General features: G+C 41.4%; 1 protein-coding gene across 1 annotated transcript in view; it reads left to right on the top strand.

The window, feature by feature from the left end:
• The window catches only part of LOC311224193 (bromodomain-containing protein 3-like), a gene marked incomplete at its 3' end in the record, with an annotated part of 48242 nt that overhangs the window by 26169 nt on the left and 2791 nt on the right, over positions 1 to 19282 (top strand). Inside the window, 4 exon segments of the mRNA XM_084309073.1 lie at positions 3159 to 3341; positions 8326 to 8373; positions 12151 to 12383; positions 17291 to 17577. Of these exon segments, the coding sequence (XP_084165199.1) occupies positions 3159 to 3341; positions 8326 to 8373; positions 12151 to 12383; positions 17291 to 17577 (751 nt within the window).

Genomic DNA, 19282 nt, shown 5'->3' with positions numbered 1-19282 from the left:
ATCATAGTCGACCATCCAAATCCTTAGTCGGTGACAGCCCTAGTAACTAGTTACACCAGTTAGACCACTTTTCGGCCACAACTAGGTAACTAGTTACACCAGTTAGACAACTTTTAGACCACAACTAGGTAACTAGTTACATCAGTTAGACAACTGTTAGACCACAACTAGGTAACTAGTTACACCAGTTAGACCACTGTTAGACCACAACTAGGTAACTAGTTATACCAGTTAGACAACTGTTAAACCAGGTACACAAGTTAAACCAATGTCAAACCGGTTGCACCACTAGTTAAATCAGTTAGACCACTAGTTAGACCAGTTACACCACAGTTAAATGAGTTACACCATTACGTACACCAGTTGAACTAGTCACACCACAGTTAAAACACTAGATAAGTCAGTTACACCAGTTAGACCACTAGTTAGACCACTGGTAAACCAGATACAACACAGTTAAACCAGTTAGACCTGATAAACCACAAGTTAAACCATTTAGACCACTAGTTGAACACGTTAACCCTTAACACGCAACAGCCTGTATACGGGGCCCTCTTGAGGACAATTTGCCGACCGGCGCGACACGCCACTTTGGCGACCTCTAGCGGCTCGGTTGTGCATATTTTTTAATACAATATATATATATATAGAATATATTTGTTGCCTGTCGATTGCCGTTTCAGGCGACAAAATCCGTTCAGCGGTTCTCGAGTTACATGCCGATGTGTGAGGCGTGTGCCAAAGTACATCACACAGTTAAAAAAAATTCAAATACCACCCGTGACTCCCGAGGCTCTAACTCCGTCAATCTTTTGGCGATCTCGAAAATTCCTGGACAGGGTTGTAACCAATCAGTGTGGCTTTCCAATGATACCCCACGTGGGGATGAGCGATTCAGGGATCTAGGTTAAAAGTCACGAGCGAAAACGGGAAGTAAAAAATGTGCTCAATGCATTGGAGTCGATGAGAAAATGGAAACCTGCAGAGCTTTCTTTTTTATATATATATTTTTTTGTGACCAAAATCGCTCCTAATCACTGATTTAAGCTATGGACCCAGGGTGTTTTTTCAGCCATACCAATTTTTTTGGATATTGCAACTACTACGGAAGAACGTGAGAAGTTCAACTCAAGTTCAGACCTATGTTACTCTATTTCATTAGCACTAAAAGTGATCTTTCTTTATTGTATCAGAAACTTCAGAATGCTATCTTTCAAAAGAGACCAGGCTTATACATCTGCTATAAGTATATAAGTACAGGGCTGTACACTGCAACGAGATTATCGCAAATTGACCCTTAATTTGGCCCGTGCGAGTTGAAAATTATATTTGGGGGCAACCTTGCGAGTAGTGAGTTCAACCCTTCATTTGCATTTCACTCCTAAATTAATCCATACAAATTGGATAAAAAAAATAGTAAAACATTAGCCTACAACCAGGGCTGTACAGTGCAACATTATGTCACGGTGCTATGAAAGAATCTGTCGGCAAATGAATTTACTGCGATAGCCTGTGTGGAAAAAAAGATTTGCGTGTGAAGTGAATCTGGGCCATGCAACTTGGTAGTTGTAGTCTATCGTGCGATTAAATACCATGTCTGCGTAGAGTCCATACATCCAACACCAAATCCCATAATTCCTAGCGAACCATCGAAACTGAAGGTGGGCTATGCATCGCCAAATAAGAACTTCCTTTCAATAAGTTTAAGCCGCTAATTTTGCTCTGCAAGAACAACGGAGCGGATATCAGTCCATCTTATGACAACCACGTCCGATGTGGAGAGATGATGAGAGACCATAGCCGATTAAATTAAGTCGGATCTGGCAGTGATGATTGACCGGGACACACTGCTAACGTTCAGCCATGCATTAGGTGAGTCGCCCACTATTAGGACGTTTTTCAATACTTAAATACTGTCTACTTAAATTTCCCTCCGGGGATCAATAAAGTATTAACCTATTTATCTATCTAATAATGAGACAATATCCAAATAAGATAATACTAATAATTGTCACGCTTCCCCGTATGAAAGTGGCTTGCAACCTACTGCTGGTAAAATCACTGTTTATTTCTCGTTTTGCATAGTATTACATTCCACTTCTATAAACAACCAAAGTCCTACCGTAAGAGCCTCATACGGGTCAATTAAAGCTTTTTGATTAGTCTTTCCTTCGAGCTAAGTTGAACTGAACATTTCACTGTCAAAAGCGCAAATGTAAACAAGGTTGCGTCGCAACACGGTTTTAAAAATAAAGGTCACATATACACATACCTTAGTGGGCCTCTCAATTCTTATAAAAAAAAAGTGCCGGATATACATAAACATGACATAGTCAGATCTCTATAAACGGCCCAACACATTGATCACTTTAGGCACACCCTGAAACCAGTAACATCACAAATATGAAGCGGGTAATTAATTACCCATAAAAATAATAAACCTTTCATGGGGTTATTTACAATAATAATAATAATTCATTTTATTTATAAAGCACTTTTCATTGTGAAACAAAGGTATGCAGAGTTTCTTGTCCTCCTGATTAATGCAATGGTGTGTGTGTGTGTTGTGGTGATCTCATTCAAGGAGCACTACAAGCGCATGCACACACTTGATTGATTGATTGAAAACTTTATTAACAGATTGCAGAATGGGTACAATACAGTACAGCTCAATACACACAATTGTTAAGGGGATGCAGACCAGAGAAAGACTTTCGTCTTGTTTACATCAGGGTCCCCCATTTTCAATTCATCAGGACATATATGACATACATGACATACAGATAGACAGTACTGCTACATCTATACATTTATGACATACCAGATTTGCAAATACAGTACTGTTGTTGTTTGTTGTTTTTGTTCTATTAGTGATTTACACACTTTCTCAGTTGGTTCATTATAAAAGATACAAACCTGAAAACAAACGCACTTAAATGTTAAATAAAAGGACCACAGTAATGAGGCAGGAGGAACATGTTTTTTTGCACTATAGTGGTAAAAATGTTATTTAAAAATGTGCCCCTAAAAAATATTCTTTGCCCCTAAATTTCTCATTTAGGGGCAAGTGTGCCCCTAGTGTAAAAAGCTTAGCGTACAGCCCTGGGTTCTACATGATGTGCATAACTGTCTGTCTATCGGTCCGTCTGTATTTCCAGGATGTGTTTGAGATGCGTTTTGCCAAGATGCCAGACGAGGGTTCTGAGGCGGCTGTGCCGTCGACCACCCCATTGGTCAGTAAGAGCACCGCCTCTTCAGACAGCAGCAACAACTCCTCCTCAGATGAATCATCCGACTCCGAGGAGGAACGGGCCACGCGATTGGCTGAGCTACAGGAGCAGGTGGGTGCCACTGACCGATCACGGCTCAAGAACAGCCGCAGTTCCTAATCTCAGCCGAAAACTAGGGTCCATTCCGTTTATAGATATATACTCATGTCTCTTCCTCACATCTCTTCTTCACGTCTCTTCCTAACGTCTCTTCTTCACGTCTCTTCATGTCTCTTATTCACGTCTCTTCCTCACGTCTCTTCTTCACATCTCTTCATGTCTCTTATTCACATCTCTTCTTCGTATCTCTTCCTCAAGTCTCTTCTTCACATCTCTTCATGTCTTCGTCACATCTCTTCACGTCTCTTTTTCACGTCTCTTCTTCACGTCTCTTCATTGCATCTCTTCTTCACGGCTCTTCCTCGTATCTCTTCTTCACATCTCTTCCTTGCATCTCTTCACGTCTCTTCCTAACGTCTCTTCTTCACGTCTCTTCATGTCTCTTATTCACGTCTCTTCCTCATGTCTCTTATTCACGTCTCTTCCTCATGTCTCTTATTCACGTCTCTTATTCACATCTCTTCATATCTCTTATTCACATCTCTTCGTATCTCTTCCTCAAGTCTCTTCTTCACATCTCTTCATGTCTTCATGTCTCTTCTTCGCGTCTCTTCCTCATGTCTCTTCCTCATGTCTCTTATTCACGTCTCTTCTTCACATCTCTTCCTCACATCTCTTCACATCTCTTCCTAACGTCTCTTCTTCACGTCTCTTCATGTATCTTATTCACATCTCTTCTTCACGTCTCATGTATCTTATTCACATCTCTTCTTCACATCTCTTCATATCTCTTATTCACATCTCTTCGTATCTCTTCCTCAAGTCTCTTCTTCACATCTCTTCATGTCTTCATGTCTCTTCTTCGCGTCTCTTCCTCATGTCTCTTCCTCATGTCTCTTATTCACGTCTCTTCTTCACATCTCTTCCTCACATCTCTTCACATCTCTTCCACACGTCTCTTCTTCACGTCTCTTCCTTACGTCTCTTCATGTCTCTTATTCACGTCTCTTCTTCATGCCTCTTCATGTCTCTTATTCACGTCTCTTGTCTCTTATTCACGTCTCTTACTCATGTCTCTTATTCATGTCTGTTCTTCACATCTCTTCCTTGTGTCTTTTCCTCACGTCTCTTCTTCACGTCTCTTCATGTCTCTTCTTCACATCTCTTCACCTCTTTTCCACATGTCTCTTCTTTACGTCTCTTCCTCACATCTCTTCATGTCTCTTCACATCTCTTCTTCACGTCTCTTCCTCACGTCTCTTCCTCGTATCTCTTCTACACATCTCTTCCTTGCATCTCTTCACGTCTCTTCCTAACGTCTCTTCTTCACGTCTCTTCATGTCTCTTCTTCACGTCTCTTCATGTCTCTTATTCACGTCTCTTCATGTCTCTTATTCACGTCTCTTCTTCACATCTCTTCATGTCTCTTATTCAAGTCTCTTCTTTGTATCTCTTCCTCGCATCTCTTCACATCTCTTCCACACGTCTCTTCTTCATGTCTCTTCCTTACGTCTCTTCATGTCTCTTATTCACGTCTCTTCTTCATGCCTCTTCATGTCTCTTATTCACGTCTCTTGTCTCTTATTCACGTCTCTTATTCATGTCTCTTATTCATGTCTGTTCTTCACATCTCTTCCTTGTGTCTTTTCCTCACATCTCTTCTTCATGTCTCTTCTTCACGTCTCTTCCTCACGTCTCTTCTTCATGTCTCTTCTTCACGTCTCTTCCGCACGTCTCTTCTTCACGTCTCTTCTTCACGTCTCTTCTTCATGTCTCTTCTTCACATCTCTTCCTCACGTGTCTTTTTCACATCTCTTTTTCATGTCTCTTCTTCACGTCTCTTCTTCACATCTCTTCTTCACGTCTTTTCCTCACGTCTCTTCTTCATGTCTCTTCTTTACGTCTCTTCCTCACGTCTCCTTCACATCTCTTCTTCATGTCTCTTCACATCTCTTCTTCACGTCTCTTCCTCACGTCTCCTTCACATCTCTTCTTCATGTCTCTTCTTCACATCTCTTCTTCACGTCTTTTCCTCACGTCTCTTCTTCATGTCTCTTCTTTACGTCTCTTCCTCACGTCTCCTTCACATCTCTTCTTCATGTCTCTTCACATCTCTTCTTCACGTCTCTTTCTCACGTCTCCTTCACATCTCTTCTTCATGTCTCTTCTTCACATCTCTTCTTCACGTCTCTTCCTCACGTCCTTTCCTCGCATCTCTTCCTCGATTCCTCAGTGAAACGTCACAGGGAAATGAGGAGGAGATGAGAGGAGAAGAGGTGGAGGAAACAAACATGAGAAGCACAGGTTAGAAGATGTGGAACAATCATTTTGAAGTCAGATCTCTTTGAAAAACATTTCCACATGAGAATACATATGTGACCTGCTCTATCATTTTCAGCCACATTGACCCCAAAACATATTTTGAGTTTCACAAACAGCTTTCTAATGATATAAATATTAACACATTGTGTGCTAGCCGGATATGACGATTTATCGCTTGGATGCCAGCACGTTAATCAATGGGAGGACGAGCACATTTGCGAGCGATTAAACTATATCTTAAGTTATGGCTATGTGTCTAATACACCCGTCGCTTATCAATGACTTGCTTGCAGTCAACATGTACGAAACGGATAGTTTTTTCATCAGTACATTTCCGTTTTATACCGTTTTGAATACGAGTTTAGTTTTGGAGATTTCTAGAAAGAAAAAAAGATTCCACGATAATAGCCATTTACTGGAATACACAAAACACGTTGTCATTTTCCGGCTGATTTATGAATCGTTTTCAAATAAAAGCTAGATCATCAAGAGTATTTGTGTTCTTATGCACGATACAAAAGCGGGCTGAAAAATCATTTATTAATGCCGCGCCTAACGCCACACACACACACGTTGTGAACGCTGTGAAAAACAACTCTGATTAACCCAAAACTGGTAACATAGATTCCTTACCTCAGATCAGATGTTCTGCAAAAAGATGAATCTAATTCCTAATCGCCATTCCAAATATTGATTGCGTTTATTGATCCAACTTTATAGTCCGAAACGCATAATCAAAAGCTGCTCCGAGCCTCCCCAGTGAATCTGGTAACAGACACTGCTTGCCAGAGATGGGGAAACCCTGGACCGGAGTTTTTCTCTGATGCACCTTTTCACTCAATCCAATCCAATGATGTGCATTACCATCCGGGAGACGATAGGGGGCAGTATTTGCCCTTTTCGAGCTCAGAGCCATTCCCAATGATAATGTCAGGCTGGACGGATGAAAAATGAATGGATATCGCTAATAAAAGAAATAACGATTAAATAACGAGAAATCTCGTTATTGGCAACCAACGCATGGCGAGAAATAATGAGAAATCTCGTTGTTGGCAACCAATGTGTTAAGCGAGATATGGTCACCAAACCATGATTTTGAGAAAAGGCCTCCAAAGTTGGCAGTACATTTTGAGGCATTTATTAATGAATAAGAACCATAATACAAGGCGGCTAAGTGGCGCAGTGGGCAAGGCGCTCGCCACTAACGCAGGAGATGCTGGGTTCGAGCCCAGCTCTCGGCGTTGCTTCCGGCTTGGCTGGTCGTTCATACTAATACAATTGGCAGTATTAGTGGGTGGGAAAGCCGGTAGGTGGGGATCGGACGTTGTGGACAGCGACTCCTACGGGTCGGTTGGCGCGCCTGTACAGCAGAATCAGGAAGTATCGGGGGCAGCGTGAGCCTCCCACGCGTTACTCCTCGCCACTGAGAGATCGCGCTGTACAGGTGAAAAGATGCAACGGCTGCCTCCTCGTGTACCGGAGGCGACACGTGATGCAAGGCTTCGTCCACATTGCAGCCGACCAGTGGGAGGCATGGTCTAACAACGTTCGAGACAGGGGAGGGAAGAATTGGATAATAAGAAATTGGGATGGGAGAAAAATTTAATATGGGGAGAAAAAGTAGATAAAAAAAAAGAACCATAATACAAATTGATCTAGACAAGCTTGCACTCGAATACACGTGCATGCCCATTCTCATGCTTATGTGCACACGCATGCATGTACATGTCCACATGCATGCCCATATCCACGTGCACGCCCAATCACCCATACCCACACACCAGCTTATCTTGGATTGTGGGCCAACCTACACTGGTGCCGTCAAAAAGGATTCGTTGATCAGTCGAATCCATTGCTTATCAGGGCGGCTCCTCTCTTCATGTGAATCCAATGATTGTATTGATTAGGCTAACTAAAGTAGAAGACGAGTATTGTATTTTTTCTTCTCGTATCAGATGCGAGGATGTCGAAAAGTTGGTGTGTTTCCCGACGTTAACATTATTGAAAAATATGAACATTTTCAGCTGTTAAGTTGCTCTGTTCTCCGCTTCTCATCATGCCTTTACAAGCGGCCACGTTTTATTCATGAGAATTTAATGATAAAATGTAAATATTCTGAAAGCCAAGACTTTGTTTATTTGAAATCAGATGAAAGCCCATCCCTGCCTTGTATAAAGCTAAGTCTTTCTTTCTTATCTCAGTGAGACAGAGCGGGAGGGTGGGAGAGTTCTGAGTAGGACCAGAGTAGATTGACAAATGTTAGCTGCTAGTTTGTCATCAAGCTTCACAATTGTATTTATCATCGGAATCTGGCAAAAGGAGTTTGATATTCTGAAGGCCAAGACTTTGTTCATTTAAAATCAAACAAAACCCCAAAATGACAAAGAATCAATATGTTGACATAAATCCATGTTTATCTAGAAATGCACCTTTGCGACATCCGATTGATTTTGATAGAGCATGTCACATATACAGTCAGGTCCATAAATATTTGGACATCAACAAAATGTTTATCAATTTGGTTCTGTACACCACAACAATAGATTTGAAATGAAACAATCAATATGTGCTTTAAGTGCAGACGTTCAGCTTTCATTTGAGGGTTTTTACATTAAAATCAGGTGAACGGTGTAGGAATTACAACTATTTCTATATGTGCCTCCTCCTTTTTAAGGGACCAAAAGTAATTGGACAATTGGCTGCTCAGCTGTTCCATGGCCAGGTGTGTGTTATTCCCTCATTATTTCATTTACAAGGAACATAAAAGGTCTAGAGTTAATTTCAATTGTGGTATTTGCATTTGGAATCTGTTGCTGTCAATTCTCAATATGAGGTCTCACTCAATAATACCTTTCACTATCAGTGAAGCAAGCCATCATTAGGCTGAGATATACAAGAGATTACAAAAATATCAACTGTTTGGTACATTTTTAAAAAGAAAGAACGCATTGGTCAGCTCAGCAACACCAAAAGACCCGGAAGACCACAGAAAACACTGTGGTGGATGACAGAAGAATTCTTTCCCTGGTGAAGAAAAACCCCTTGACAACAGTTGGCCAACTCAAGAACACTCCAGGAGGCATCTGTGTCAATGTCAACAATCAAGAGAAGACTTCACCAGAGTGAATACAGAGGGTTCACAACAAGATGTAAACCATTGGTGAGCCTCAAAAACAGGAAGACTAGATTAGACTGTACAGTTCTGAAACAACATCCTATGGACAGGTGAGCCAAAGATCAACTTGTACCAGAATGATGGGAAGAGAAGAGTATGGAAAGGAAAGGAACTGCTCATGATCCAAAGTGTAGTGTTATGGCGTCGGCATGTATGGCTGCCAATGGAACTGGTTCCCTTGTATTTATTAATGATGTAACTGCTGACAAAAGCAACACAATGAATTCTGAAGTGTTTTCGGGAAATATTATCAGCTCATATTCAGCCAAATCTTTCAGAACACATTGGACAGCGATTCACAGTGCAGATGGACAATGACCCGAAGCATACTGTAAAAGCAACCCAAAAAAATGTTATGGCAAAGAAGTGGAATGTTATGCAATGGCCAAGTCAATCACCTGACCTGAATCCAATTGAGCATGCATTTCACAAAACTGAAGGGAAAATGCCCTTTTGATAAGAACAAGCAGGAACTGAAGACAGTTGCAGTAGAGGCCTGGCAGAGCATCACCAGGGATTAAACCCAGTAGCTGGTGATGTCTATGGGTTCCAGACTTCTGGCTGTCATTGACTGCAGAGGATTTGCAACCAAGTATTAAAAGTGAAAATTTTATTTATTGTTAATTTGTCCCAATAACTTTTGGTCCCTTAAAATTTGTTTATGTAAATGCCCAAAAAGTTAAGCTGAAAGTCTGCACTTAAAGCACATCTTGATCGTTTAATTTCAAGTCCACTGTGGTGGTCAACATTTTGAATATTGTGTCACTGTCCAAATATTTATGGACCTGACTGAATATGTATCCTCATTTCAAAGAGATCTGACTTAGGCTGTTAAACATATAAATCTCCTCCAACAAACAGCACTTCAAAATGGGCACTCCACATCTTCTAACCTGTGCTTCTCATGTTTGTTTCCTCCGCCTCTTTTCCTCATCTCTTCCTTGTTTCCCTGTGACGTGTCACTGAGGAATCGAGGAAGAGATGCGAGGAAAAGACGTGGGGTATGGAGCAAGGACCTCTCGTGGTTTTGGTGATTGAAGAACTTTTCAGGACCTGTCCTGTAGCCAATTGAGAGCTAACTCCGCCCGGCCTGGATCGGCCGGGAGCTACTGGGCATTTGGAATCACTTTTAATCTCCACCGGGCAGCATTGTAATGCAAGTGAACAGCGCTGGTCAGCTGCAGTGGAGTGTAGTATAGTGTAGCAGAGGAGGCAAGAGGTGAATCCCTTGAATTGGACATCGACATGGATGTTATGACACATCAGGACAGAGCATGAAGGACCTCAGCCTGAACCTGAAGAAAGGAAGATGTGAGAAGGACACTGGATAACGTTTTCTTCAGGAGAAGGACACTGGATAATGGTTTCTTCAGGAGAAGGACACTGGAAAATGGTTTCTTCAGGAGAAGGACACAAATAACAGTTTCTTCAGGAGAAGGACACCGGATAACGGTTTCTTCAGGAGAAGGACACAAATAACAGTTTCTTCAGGAGAAGGACACCGGATAATGGTTTCTTCAGGAGAAGGACACTGGATAACGGTTTCTTCAGGAGAAGGACACCGGATAACGGTTTCTTCAGGAGAAGGACACTGGATAACTTTCTTCTGGAGAAGGACACCGGATAACGGTTTCTTCAGGAGAAGGACACTGGATAACGTTTTCTTCAGAAGATTAGTCTTTTCCCCAGATTAACTTGTGGAGTCGGTCACATATATGTCAAGCTAGCTAATGTGATGTTACCCGGTAGGCTACGTGATATTTATGTCGGAGGTCATATATTCATAACTAGTGGTTGTTAATCATTTTTAAACTGAATGTTTCCTCTATTCACATTCTCAGTTGGGTTTTGGTCAACGGGAGGGGAGATTATTATTCAGCTGCATATCAAAGTCTCACAAACAACTCCCATCTGTTTTGTGATGCCGGAGTTAATTGTGGCCTCTGGACAGCCTTCCTCTCTGTTAGCTAGTTGTGGCCTCTGGACAGCCTTCCTCTCTGTTAGCTAGTTGTGGCCTCTGGACAGCCTTCCTCTCTGTTAGCTAGTTGTGGCCTCTGGACAGCCTTCCTCTCTGTTAGCTAGTTGTGGCCTCTGGACAGCCTTCCTCTCTGTTAGCTAGTTGTGGCCTCTGGACAGCCTTCCTCAGCTAGTTGTGGCCTCTGGACAGCCTTCCTCTCTGTTAGCTAGTTGTGGCCTCTGGACAGCCTTCCTCTCTGTTAGCTAGTTGTGAATCTTCTGTCCATTCGGATGCACATCGTCTCACGTATGGTTAAGTTACTTGGATTGTCAGATTACCTTCAACAGCCTTCAACCCGAATGCATCATCTGATAGGAGAAGTTATGTTGGCTAACTTGGCTTAATACCAACTGATTCCAGTGCTGCCAAGTAGCTCTTGAAAACGAAGTATCTACAGATAACATTCATCAACTGGGAGATAAAGTTCTACCTCAAATCTCTTCAATCTCATGAGATCTCTCTCTCTGTCTCCCTCATTTACAACCTCCAGCACATCACATGGCTAACATTAGTTTGCTAGCTTAAACAATGGAACAAAAAGTGCTACTATTGGATAAAGTTACTATTTTCTACAAATCGAGGTCTGTAACCTTCAGATTCTGGTAGTGCTTACAGTCAGAATGCATGTTACTTCTTGCTGCTACAACCATTTTAAGTCCACATTGAAATCTTGACAACAGCTCTGCTCTCGTGCACCAACTCCAGCTTGGGAAGAGTATCCTCTGCCGAGGCACCAAGAGAAACACTTATCTATGCAGTTGCACTGTTAATCCACCAGGTGGCTCTAAAACTATGTAACAAGCATAATTAGTAGAAATTCATAATGGAGGTTATTTCTGCAGCATACAGCACCCTGCCTGCTCCTATCTAGTTACCACGGCGATGATGTTAATGATATTATTAATAATGAGGATATGATGATAGTAATAATGAGGATGTGGTGATGATGATAATAATAAGGATGGTGATGGTTATTATAATAATAATAATGAGGATGTAGTGATGATGATAATAATAAGGATGGTGATGGTCATTATAATAATAATGAGGATGGTGGTGGTGATGATAATAATAATGAGGATGGTGATGATAATAATAATGAGGATGGTGGTGGTGGTGGTGATGATAATGAGGATGGTGATGATGATAATAATTATAATCAGGATGGTGGTGATGATGATAATAGTGATGATGATAATGAGGATGGTGGTGATGATTATTATAATAATTAGGATGGTGGTGATGATGATAATAATAATTAGGATGGTGGTGATGGTGATAATAATAATATACTGGTATTTTCCCAGCTAAAGGCGGTCCATGAGCAGCTGGCTGTGCTCTCTCAGGCGCCGGTCAGCAAGCCAAAGAAGAAGAAAGAAAAGAAGGAGAAGGACAAGAAGAAGGAGAAGGAGAAAGAGAAAGGGAACAAAGGAAAAACAGAGGAGGAGAAGAAACCCAAAGCTGCCGCCCAGCAGGCCAAACCAGCCAATCAGAAGAAAGCACCTGCCCGGAAAGCCAACAGTACGGTGACGGCCACCAGGTAGGAGCCAATCAGAGCGTCAGGATATTCCATTGTGCGCTAACGGGCTGTAAATCAGGGGCGGATTTAGGATTGTAGGAGATCCGGGGCTTAGCCCAGATAGGTGCCCCTTTTTTTCTTTTTTTTTTTTTTTTGGGCAGGCAAGGGGTGGTTTGGAGGGCGTCAGGCACGACCCCCTCCACGGCTGTTTTTTTATTTTATTTAATGAACCTGTACGTGCAATTTCCTGCAATATAGAGCCTTCAATCTTGACCAATAAAGCTGCTCTTTTCACTATAAAACTCAGTTAACCATAACGTAGTTATGGTTAGATTTATATATTGGGGGCGGATATATCATATTTTTCACATGATCAAAAAGTGGTGGAGCAAGAGCATACCTTTGCTCCCCCAAGTTCAATAGTGGGAGAGCAGAGATGCTCCGAATGCTCTTATGGCCAGGCGTCTATGATTCACTGATACAAAGTAAAATAGTGCAGTGCAATAAAATAGTTAGTAAAATAGAATAAAATAATGCAATAGTGCATTGCAATAAAATAGTTATCATCGTATTCTTTCGGGAGGCCGGTAAGGAGTGCATTACAGTAGTCGAGTTGGCTTGAGATAAAGGCATGGATCTGGTTTTCAGCGTCCTTTTGATTTATAAATGGCCGTACTTTAGCTATGTTTCTAAGGTGGAAGAATTAAGTTTTTGTCAACTTGTTGATTGTGATTTAAAGCTTAGGTCTGAGTCTACCATAACACCAAGACTTAACTCACTCAAATACAGTTAGCAGCTGGATAGACCACAGATGGAAATTAGCTTCTGCTAAATCTGGTGCAAACATATTTTCATGTAACAATGATGAATTGTCAAAAAAAAGAAAAAAAAATATTTTTTTTAAATAGATTCGGGGCTTTTCAGAAAACATTCAGGGCTTGAGCCCAAGTAGCCACCCCCTAGCCCCGCCCCTGCTGTAAATGTTAATAAGATGTATTTAATGTTTGTGATTGCAGGTGTAGTAGGTACGATGGGGACTACCTTGTACTCAAATATTTCCTGGTTTGATCCCCTGTATTCCCAGTGCTTAAAAGGGATATTTCACTTTAGTAGAACAAAAGAAACAGCAGTCTTACTACTTATCTAAAGTCATCTACTAGTAAACTAGTGACCACTGCTGTCCCTGTCGTCTGCTGTCAGGCTCCTCGTTCACTTCCATTCATTTTGAGGACCAAGTCTAAATACAATACTTATGAAGTATAAAACAATACAGCAATACTATTCTGTAATATATCTTTCTGTGTCAAAGGTACTTGTTTTAAACTAATGTTGCCATTTTCAAATGATCAGTAATGGAACTATTTCTCACTTGAGGTGTAGTTTGACCAACTGTCAACTTCTCACAATGTATAGAAGTTTTCTTCCAGCAAGGCAGCAGGTAACCATGGTAACCACTCCCTGAACATCCCACACAGTGAAATATTCCTTTTAACACTTTGGTTGCCACTTGTTAACGTGGTAAAACCCTGTTGAATGCCACCACCCACTTCAATGATAGCGTTGTGAATGCATAATCTCTGTCTTAAATTATGGCTATGTGTCTAATCTGCCCGTCGTTTATCAATGACTTGTTTGCAGTCAACATTGTCCAGACGGATTGTTTTTTAATCGGTTCATTTCCGTTTTATAGCATTTTGAAAAGCCCTCGTTTTTCAGGAAAATATATAGATTCCGTGATAAATGGCATTTACTGGAATATTCTGGCATACACAAAAAAATTGTCATTTTTCGGCCTATTTATGAATCGTTTTCAAATAAACGCTAGATTAGAAGCGATCTGAAAAATATATTCTCATTTCCTGATCAACGCACACACACACACATGGGGCATGCGCTGATATATAGGTCAAAACAGATCCGATTATCCCAAGGCTGGTCAAATAAATTGCTTACCTCAGATCAGATGTTATCCAAAAAGATTATTCCAATTCCTGATCGCCATTCCAAATATCGATCGCGTTTATTGATTCAGCGTTGGGTACTATAAATGATGTATTCCACGCATTTTCCGGCTCTGCGAATCACTTGGGTCTCTTCAGATGCCTCGCCAGATAAGTAACATGAGGAGGCTGCCCCCCCCCCCCCCCCATCAGTCTAAACCAGGGGTCAGCAACCTTTTTGACATGGAGTGCCTGTTTGAAATATAGTTGTAACTAGTGTGCCTCAACAATATTACATGCATCGTAATTTTTTTTTCTGATAATCAGGTATTTTTAATGATAATCTTTACATTATTACATCATTATTGTTATTGTTATTATTAACAATATTATTATGATGGTTGTATCAACCCTAAATCTGAGTTTGGGGGGGTGGGGGGGGGAATGCAATGCAGACAAACAGCTGCATACAGTGCGACCATTTCACTCACATTTGCCCATTCATTTTTGGACACATCACACACCATCGGTGTGTGTACTGTACGTGTGCTGTCATAGCTCCACCTACAGGCCTAATGAAGAACACCAGGAGAACACCAGGATGTGAATGGAGGGTGAATGTGAGGTATATCGTGTAAATAAGTTTTGATTGATCGCAAGACTACACTGTAAAAAAAATAATAATAATAAGTTACCAGAACTTAAAAATATTGAGTTCAGTTACTGTGCATTAAGGTTTTCAGTTTTCAATCCATAATAAGTTAACAGAAAAATAAGTACACAACCACATTATTTCAACCTAATAAAACTATGTTTATTGTCATTGTTTTAAGAACACAAGTTGACTTGGTAATACTCACATTTTGAGTTAAAAAAAAATGGCTTTTAACATGTGCAATGTTCAATGAAATAGAAAAATAAATAATAAAAATTGTTGATTAATCCCACTGGTCACAATGGTGACCGTAATAATGTTTTTGTTATAAGGCTCTGCAAATGTTACTGAGTGATGTAGCAATGTATTTCCAGCTAAATTGTAATAATAAACAAATAAAGGGTCTCAATTATTAAATATGTGGTAGTAAAAAGAACCTGTGGGAGGATTTCAACAGTGCAAAATATTTCACTATAATATTTCAGAGCAAAAAAAAAAAAAAAATTATTTTTTTTTGCTGCCCCCTGTGCCTATGCAAATGCCCCCGCGTGCCTATGCAGGCACGCGTGCCTAGGGTTGCCGACCCCTGGTCTAAACCAATGGGGTGCAGTTACACAGGGAGAGACAATAGGGGGTGGTATTTTCCCAATTGAGCTCAGAGAGAGTCTGCAACACTAGCGTGAGGCTCGATTGATGAAATATGAATTCAAATCGCTAAAAAAATAAAACGACAAACAACCGCTATATGTCGTTGGTGGCACTCAACTGGCGGCATGAACTAACGACAAATCGCGTCTGTGGCACTAAGTGTTAAACTGCCAAATAACCTCTGAGCAAGGAATATAAACTCCCTGGTATTTGCCTCAGCTATGCCCTGGTATTTGCCTCAGCTATGCCCTGGTATTTGCCTCGGCTATGCCCTGGTATTTGCCTCATAATGCCCTGGTATTTGCCTCGGCTATGCCCTGGTATTTGCCTCATAATGCCCTGGTATTTGCCTCAGCTATGCCCTGGTATTTGCCTCATAATGCCCTGGTATTTGCCTCATAACGCCCTGGTATTTGCCTCATCATAATAATAATAATAATAATTATAATAATAATAATAATAATAATAATAATAATAATAATAATAATAATAATAATAATAATAGATCAAATTTCTATAGCGCCTTTCATAGAACTCAAGGTCGCTTCACAATCAGGACAAAAAATAGGGCTAGGGAAGTAGGGGGAAAAAAGGGGGATGAGGGCAGGTAAGGGATAATGCCCTGGTATTTGCCTCAGCTGTGCCTCATAATGCCAGGTCCCAGACACCAACACGTTATGTCTCCTCTCATCCTGTAGAAGAATGTCCACATCCTCTATCAGAGAGCAACTGCCCCATGCTACTTAGTTATACAGTGTATATATATAGAGAATATGATATACATATTTGATGTCGCACTGTGTCATTTGTTATACACTACAGTATATATATCAATAGAATAGACTTCAAGGTCCTTTTATTGGTTTACAAAGCCCTAAATGGTAAGGCCCCTGCTTACCTAGCAGACCTCCTCACCCCCTATACCAATGCCAGGGCCCTCAGATCGGCTGATAAGGGTCTCCTAACCACCCGTAGGTCTAACTTCAAGTCTAGGGGGGGACGTGCTTTTGCGGTCGCTGCCCCTGACCTCTGGAACAGCATCCCCATGTCCATTAAATCTGCCCCCTCCATCGAGTCTTTTAAATCAAAACTCAAAACCCACCTATATCGCCTGGCCTTCCCTGACTCACTTTGACTCTTGCCTTACTTGTTGACGTGTTGTTCTGTTTTTCCTTTGTCTATCCGTTGATTGTTTTTTTCTGTTTATTTTACACTTCTCTTTGTTCTTAGCTTAGCTATGTGAAGCACTTTGGTTGACGAGCGTCATGTTTAAACATGCTATATAAATTAATTTAATTGATTGATTGATTGAATCAATCAATCAAACCTTTATTTATTCTCGAAAGGACAGTGGAGGTTACCCTCATTTTCAATGTCGTCGAGACTTACAGACATTTCAATGCATACATCTTTTACAATATAATAATACATATGAATAACTATCTATATAGCACTTTTCACACATGGACCGCAGTCCAAAGTGCCCCACAGCAAATAGCATAAAATGAACATATGCATAAAATGTGCATACAGTTGACAATGCATAAATTGCAGACATAAGAGGTAATACGTATAAAAGACAATAAAAGTAGTGCAACGTAAATGTGCAGACATAAGAATAAGCATAAAATAAGTACAATGTTGCATATCATAGAATATGATATACATCTGTCGTTTGTCTCCAGGCAACCCAAGAAGGGCTCCAAAGGCCCGGCCAATGGGGAGGAAGGGGAGGAGCCTAGCCTGCCGATGTCGTACGACGAGAAGCGGCAGCTGAGTCTGGACATCAATCGCCTGCCAGGGGAGAAGCTGGGGCGGGTCGTTCACATCATCCAGTCCAGAGAGCCCTCGCTGAGGGACTCCAACCCTGACGAGATCGAGATCGACTTCGAGACCCTCAAACCCTCCACCCTGAGAGAGCTGGAGCGCTACGTCAAGTCCTGTCTGCAGAAAAAACAGAGGAAACTGCTACGTAAGGATACCTAGTCTGTCTCTCTCTCTCTCTCTCTGTATTGTTCGGTTAACTCATTGACTGCCATGCTGTTTTCCCATCTGTACTCCCTGGCGCCAGTTTTTTTTTACCATTTTCACGATCTTTGCGGAGCTATTGTATATTCTATATTATAGCTATGGAGACACAATAGTAGCTAATTTGACAGGCACTATTTATACTCCAACATGTAAAAAAGAGTTTGTTTCTACATACCCTTGTTCGTGCACAATCGCCCAGTTTTAAAATAATCCAGACTGGTTTTCTAGATTGTGAGATAAAGTGTGTTTTGTGCAGCGTATGCGCAAATCTCGCGGCTGCTCGCCTGAAACCTATATTATTGCCAGGTCAAAGGTAAACACATGACCTTGTTTCTTCACAAAGCTGGGGGGGGGGGGGTCATTTTCCGACGGTGCGATCATACAAACGCATGTTTTATGATGGAGTTTCGGTAAAGTACACGGAAAATAGACGTTACCTTTGTCAAAAGGTACACTACCATATGTTTCTTCACAAAATCATCGGAGGGGGGGGGGGGTCGTTTTCCGACGCTGCGATCATACAAACGTATGTTTTATGATGGAGTTTCAGTAAAGTAGATGTAAAATAGACGTTACCTTTGTTTTAGGGGTACTCCATTTCTCACTTCGAGTCCAAGTGTCTTGAATCAGAACAGGATCAATACATATAACGTTAGGAAACGCACCTTATCGTCCATAATCATCATCCATATAATCCATTTAGTCTTTTTCATAATATCCAATAGTTCACTCTAGGCGATTGCCATTGTCGTCCTGCTCACAGCTGCTCGCAACCTACTAGTAGAGTGAGTCCCTATAGTTGTTTGGGGGCTGGGGCCGCCCACACTAAGCTGGCCCATATGCATGTTCATAAGGTAGGTGATACTGCCACCTGGCAGGATTCAATCGTCATTGCAATTTCAAGGACTCAGATGAGTCACCAAGGTCCGCACGACTGTTTTGAATAGGAAAATCGGAAAAAAGGATCTAAACCAGAGAAATCTCGGGGTTGGCGCTTAGCGGTTGGATTTGAAACCCGAGAAATGTCGGGTTTGGTGCAGAAAGAGTTAAGGGGTTGCAGGGGGGGGGGATTAATTTGGCACGGAGGCGGGAGAGGTGACGCGCCGGCTGCTGGCAGCAGCAGCAGGTGCTAGTCAGTTTGTGGAAATGGCAAGCGCAATATAAATCAATCTTCATTACGACTTTAAAAACATAGGCATTAACATTACATGGGCCTACACACATCTTGCCATAATGTTAGCATAGTTTGTGACACTACAAGTACAACGCACGTTTAACTATGGTAGCCCGCCAGCTCTAATACAGCCAATGAAATGTTACCGTAGCTAGCAGAGGAGAAAATGGGAGTCTGAGAGGCGGGGTGTTTAAAGACGATGCTAGGCGTTTATTCAACATCCAAGAAGGCTAACATACAACTGTGTTTACTAACTCCAACCTGGACTATTGCCGCTTTTCCACTCCATGTTATCAACTCGATTCGACTCAGGTAGAGTCGAGTATATCTATGGAGTTGAGAAGGTCCGAAGGTACCACACGCTAACCCAACCCATAGACGGTTCCAACTTCCGTGGGTGAATTACGTTAATCCACCACAGTTTCGCAATTACTGTGTTGCACTCAATATTTAAATAATGTTAGTCTAAATA

Source organism: Notolepis coatsorum, assembly GCF_963971535.1.
Source record: "Notolepis coatsorum genome assembly, chromosome: 2".
Taxonomy (NCBI): domain Eukaryota; kingdom Metazoa; phylum Chordata; class Actinopteri; order Aulopiformes; family Paralepididae; genus Notolepis; species Notolepis coatsorum.
Note: the sequence above shows the minus strand (reverse complement) of the source record. Positions and strands in the feature narration are given on the sequence as shown.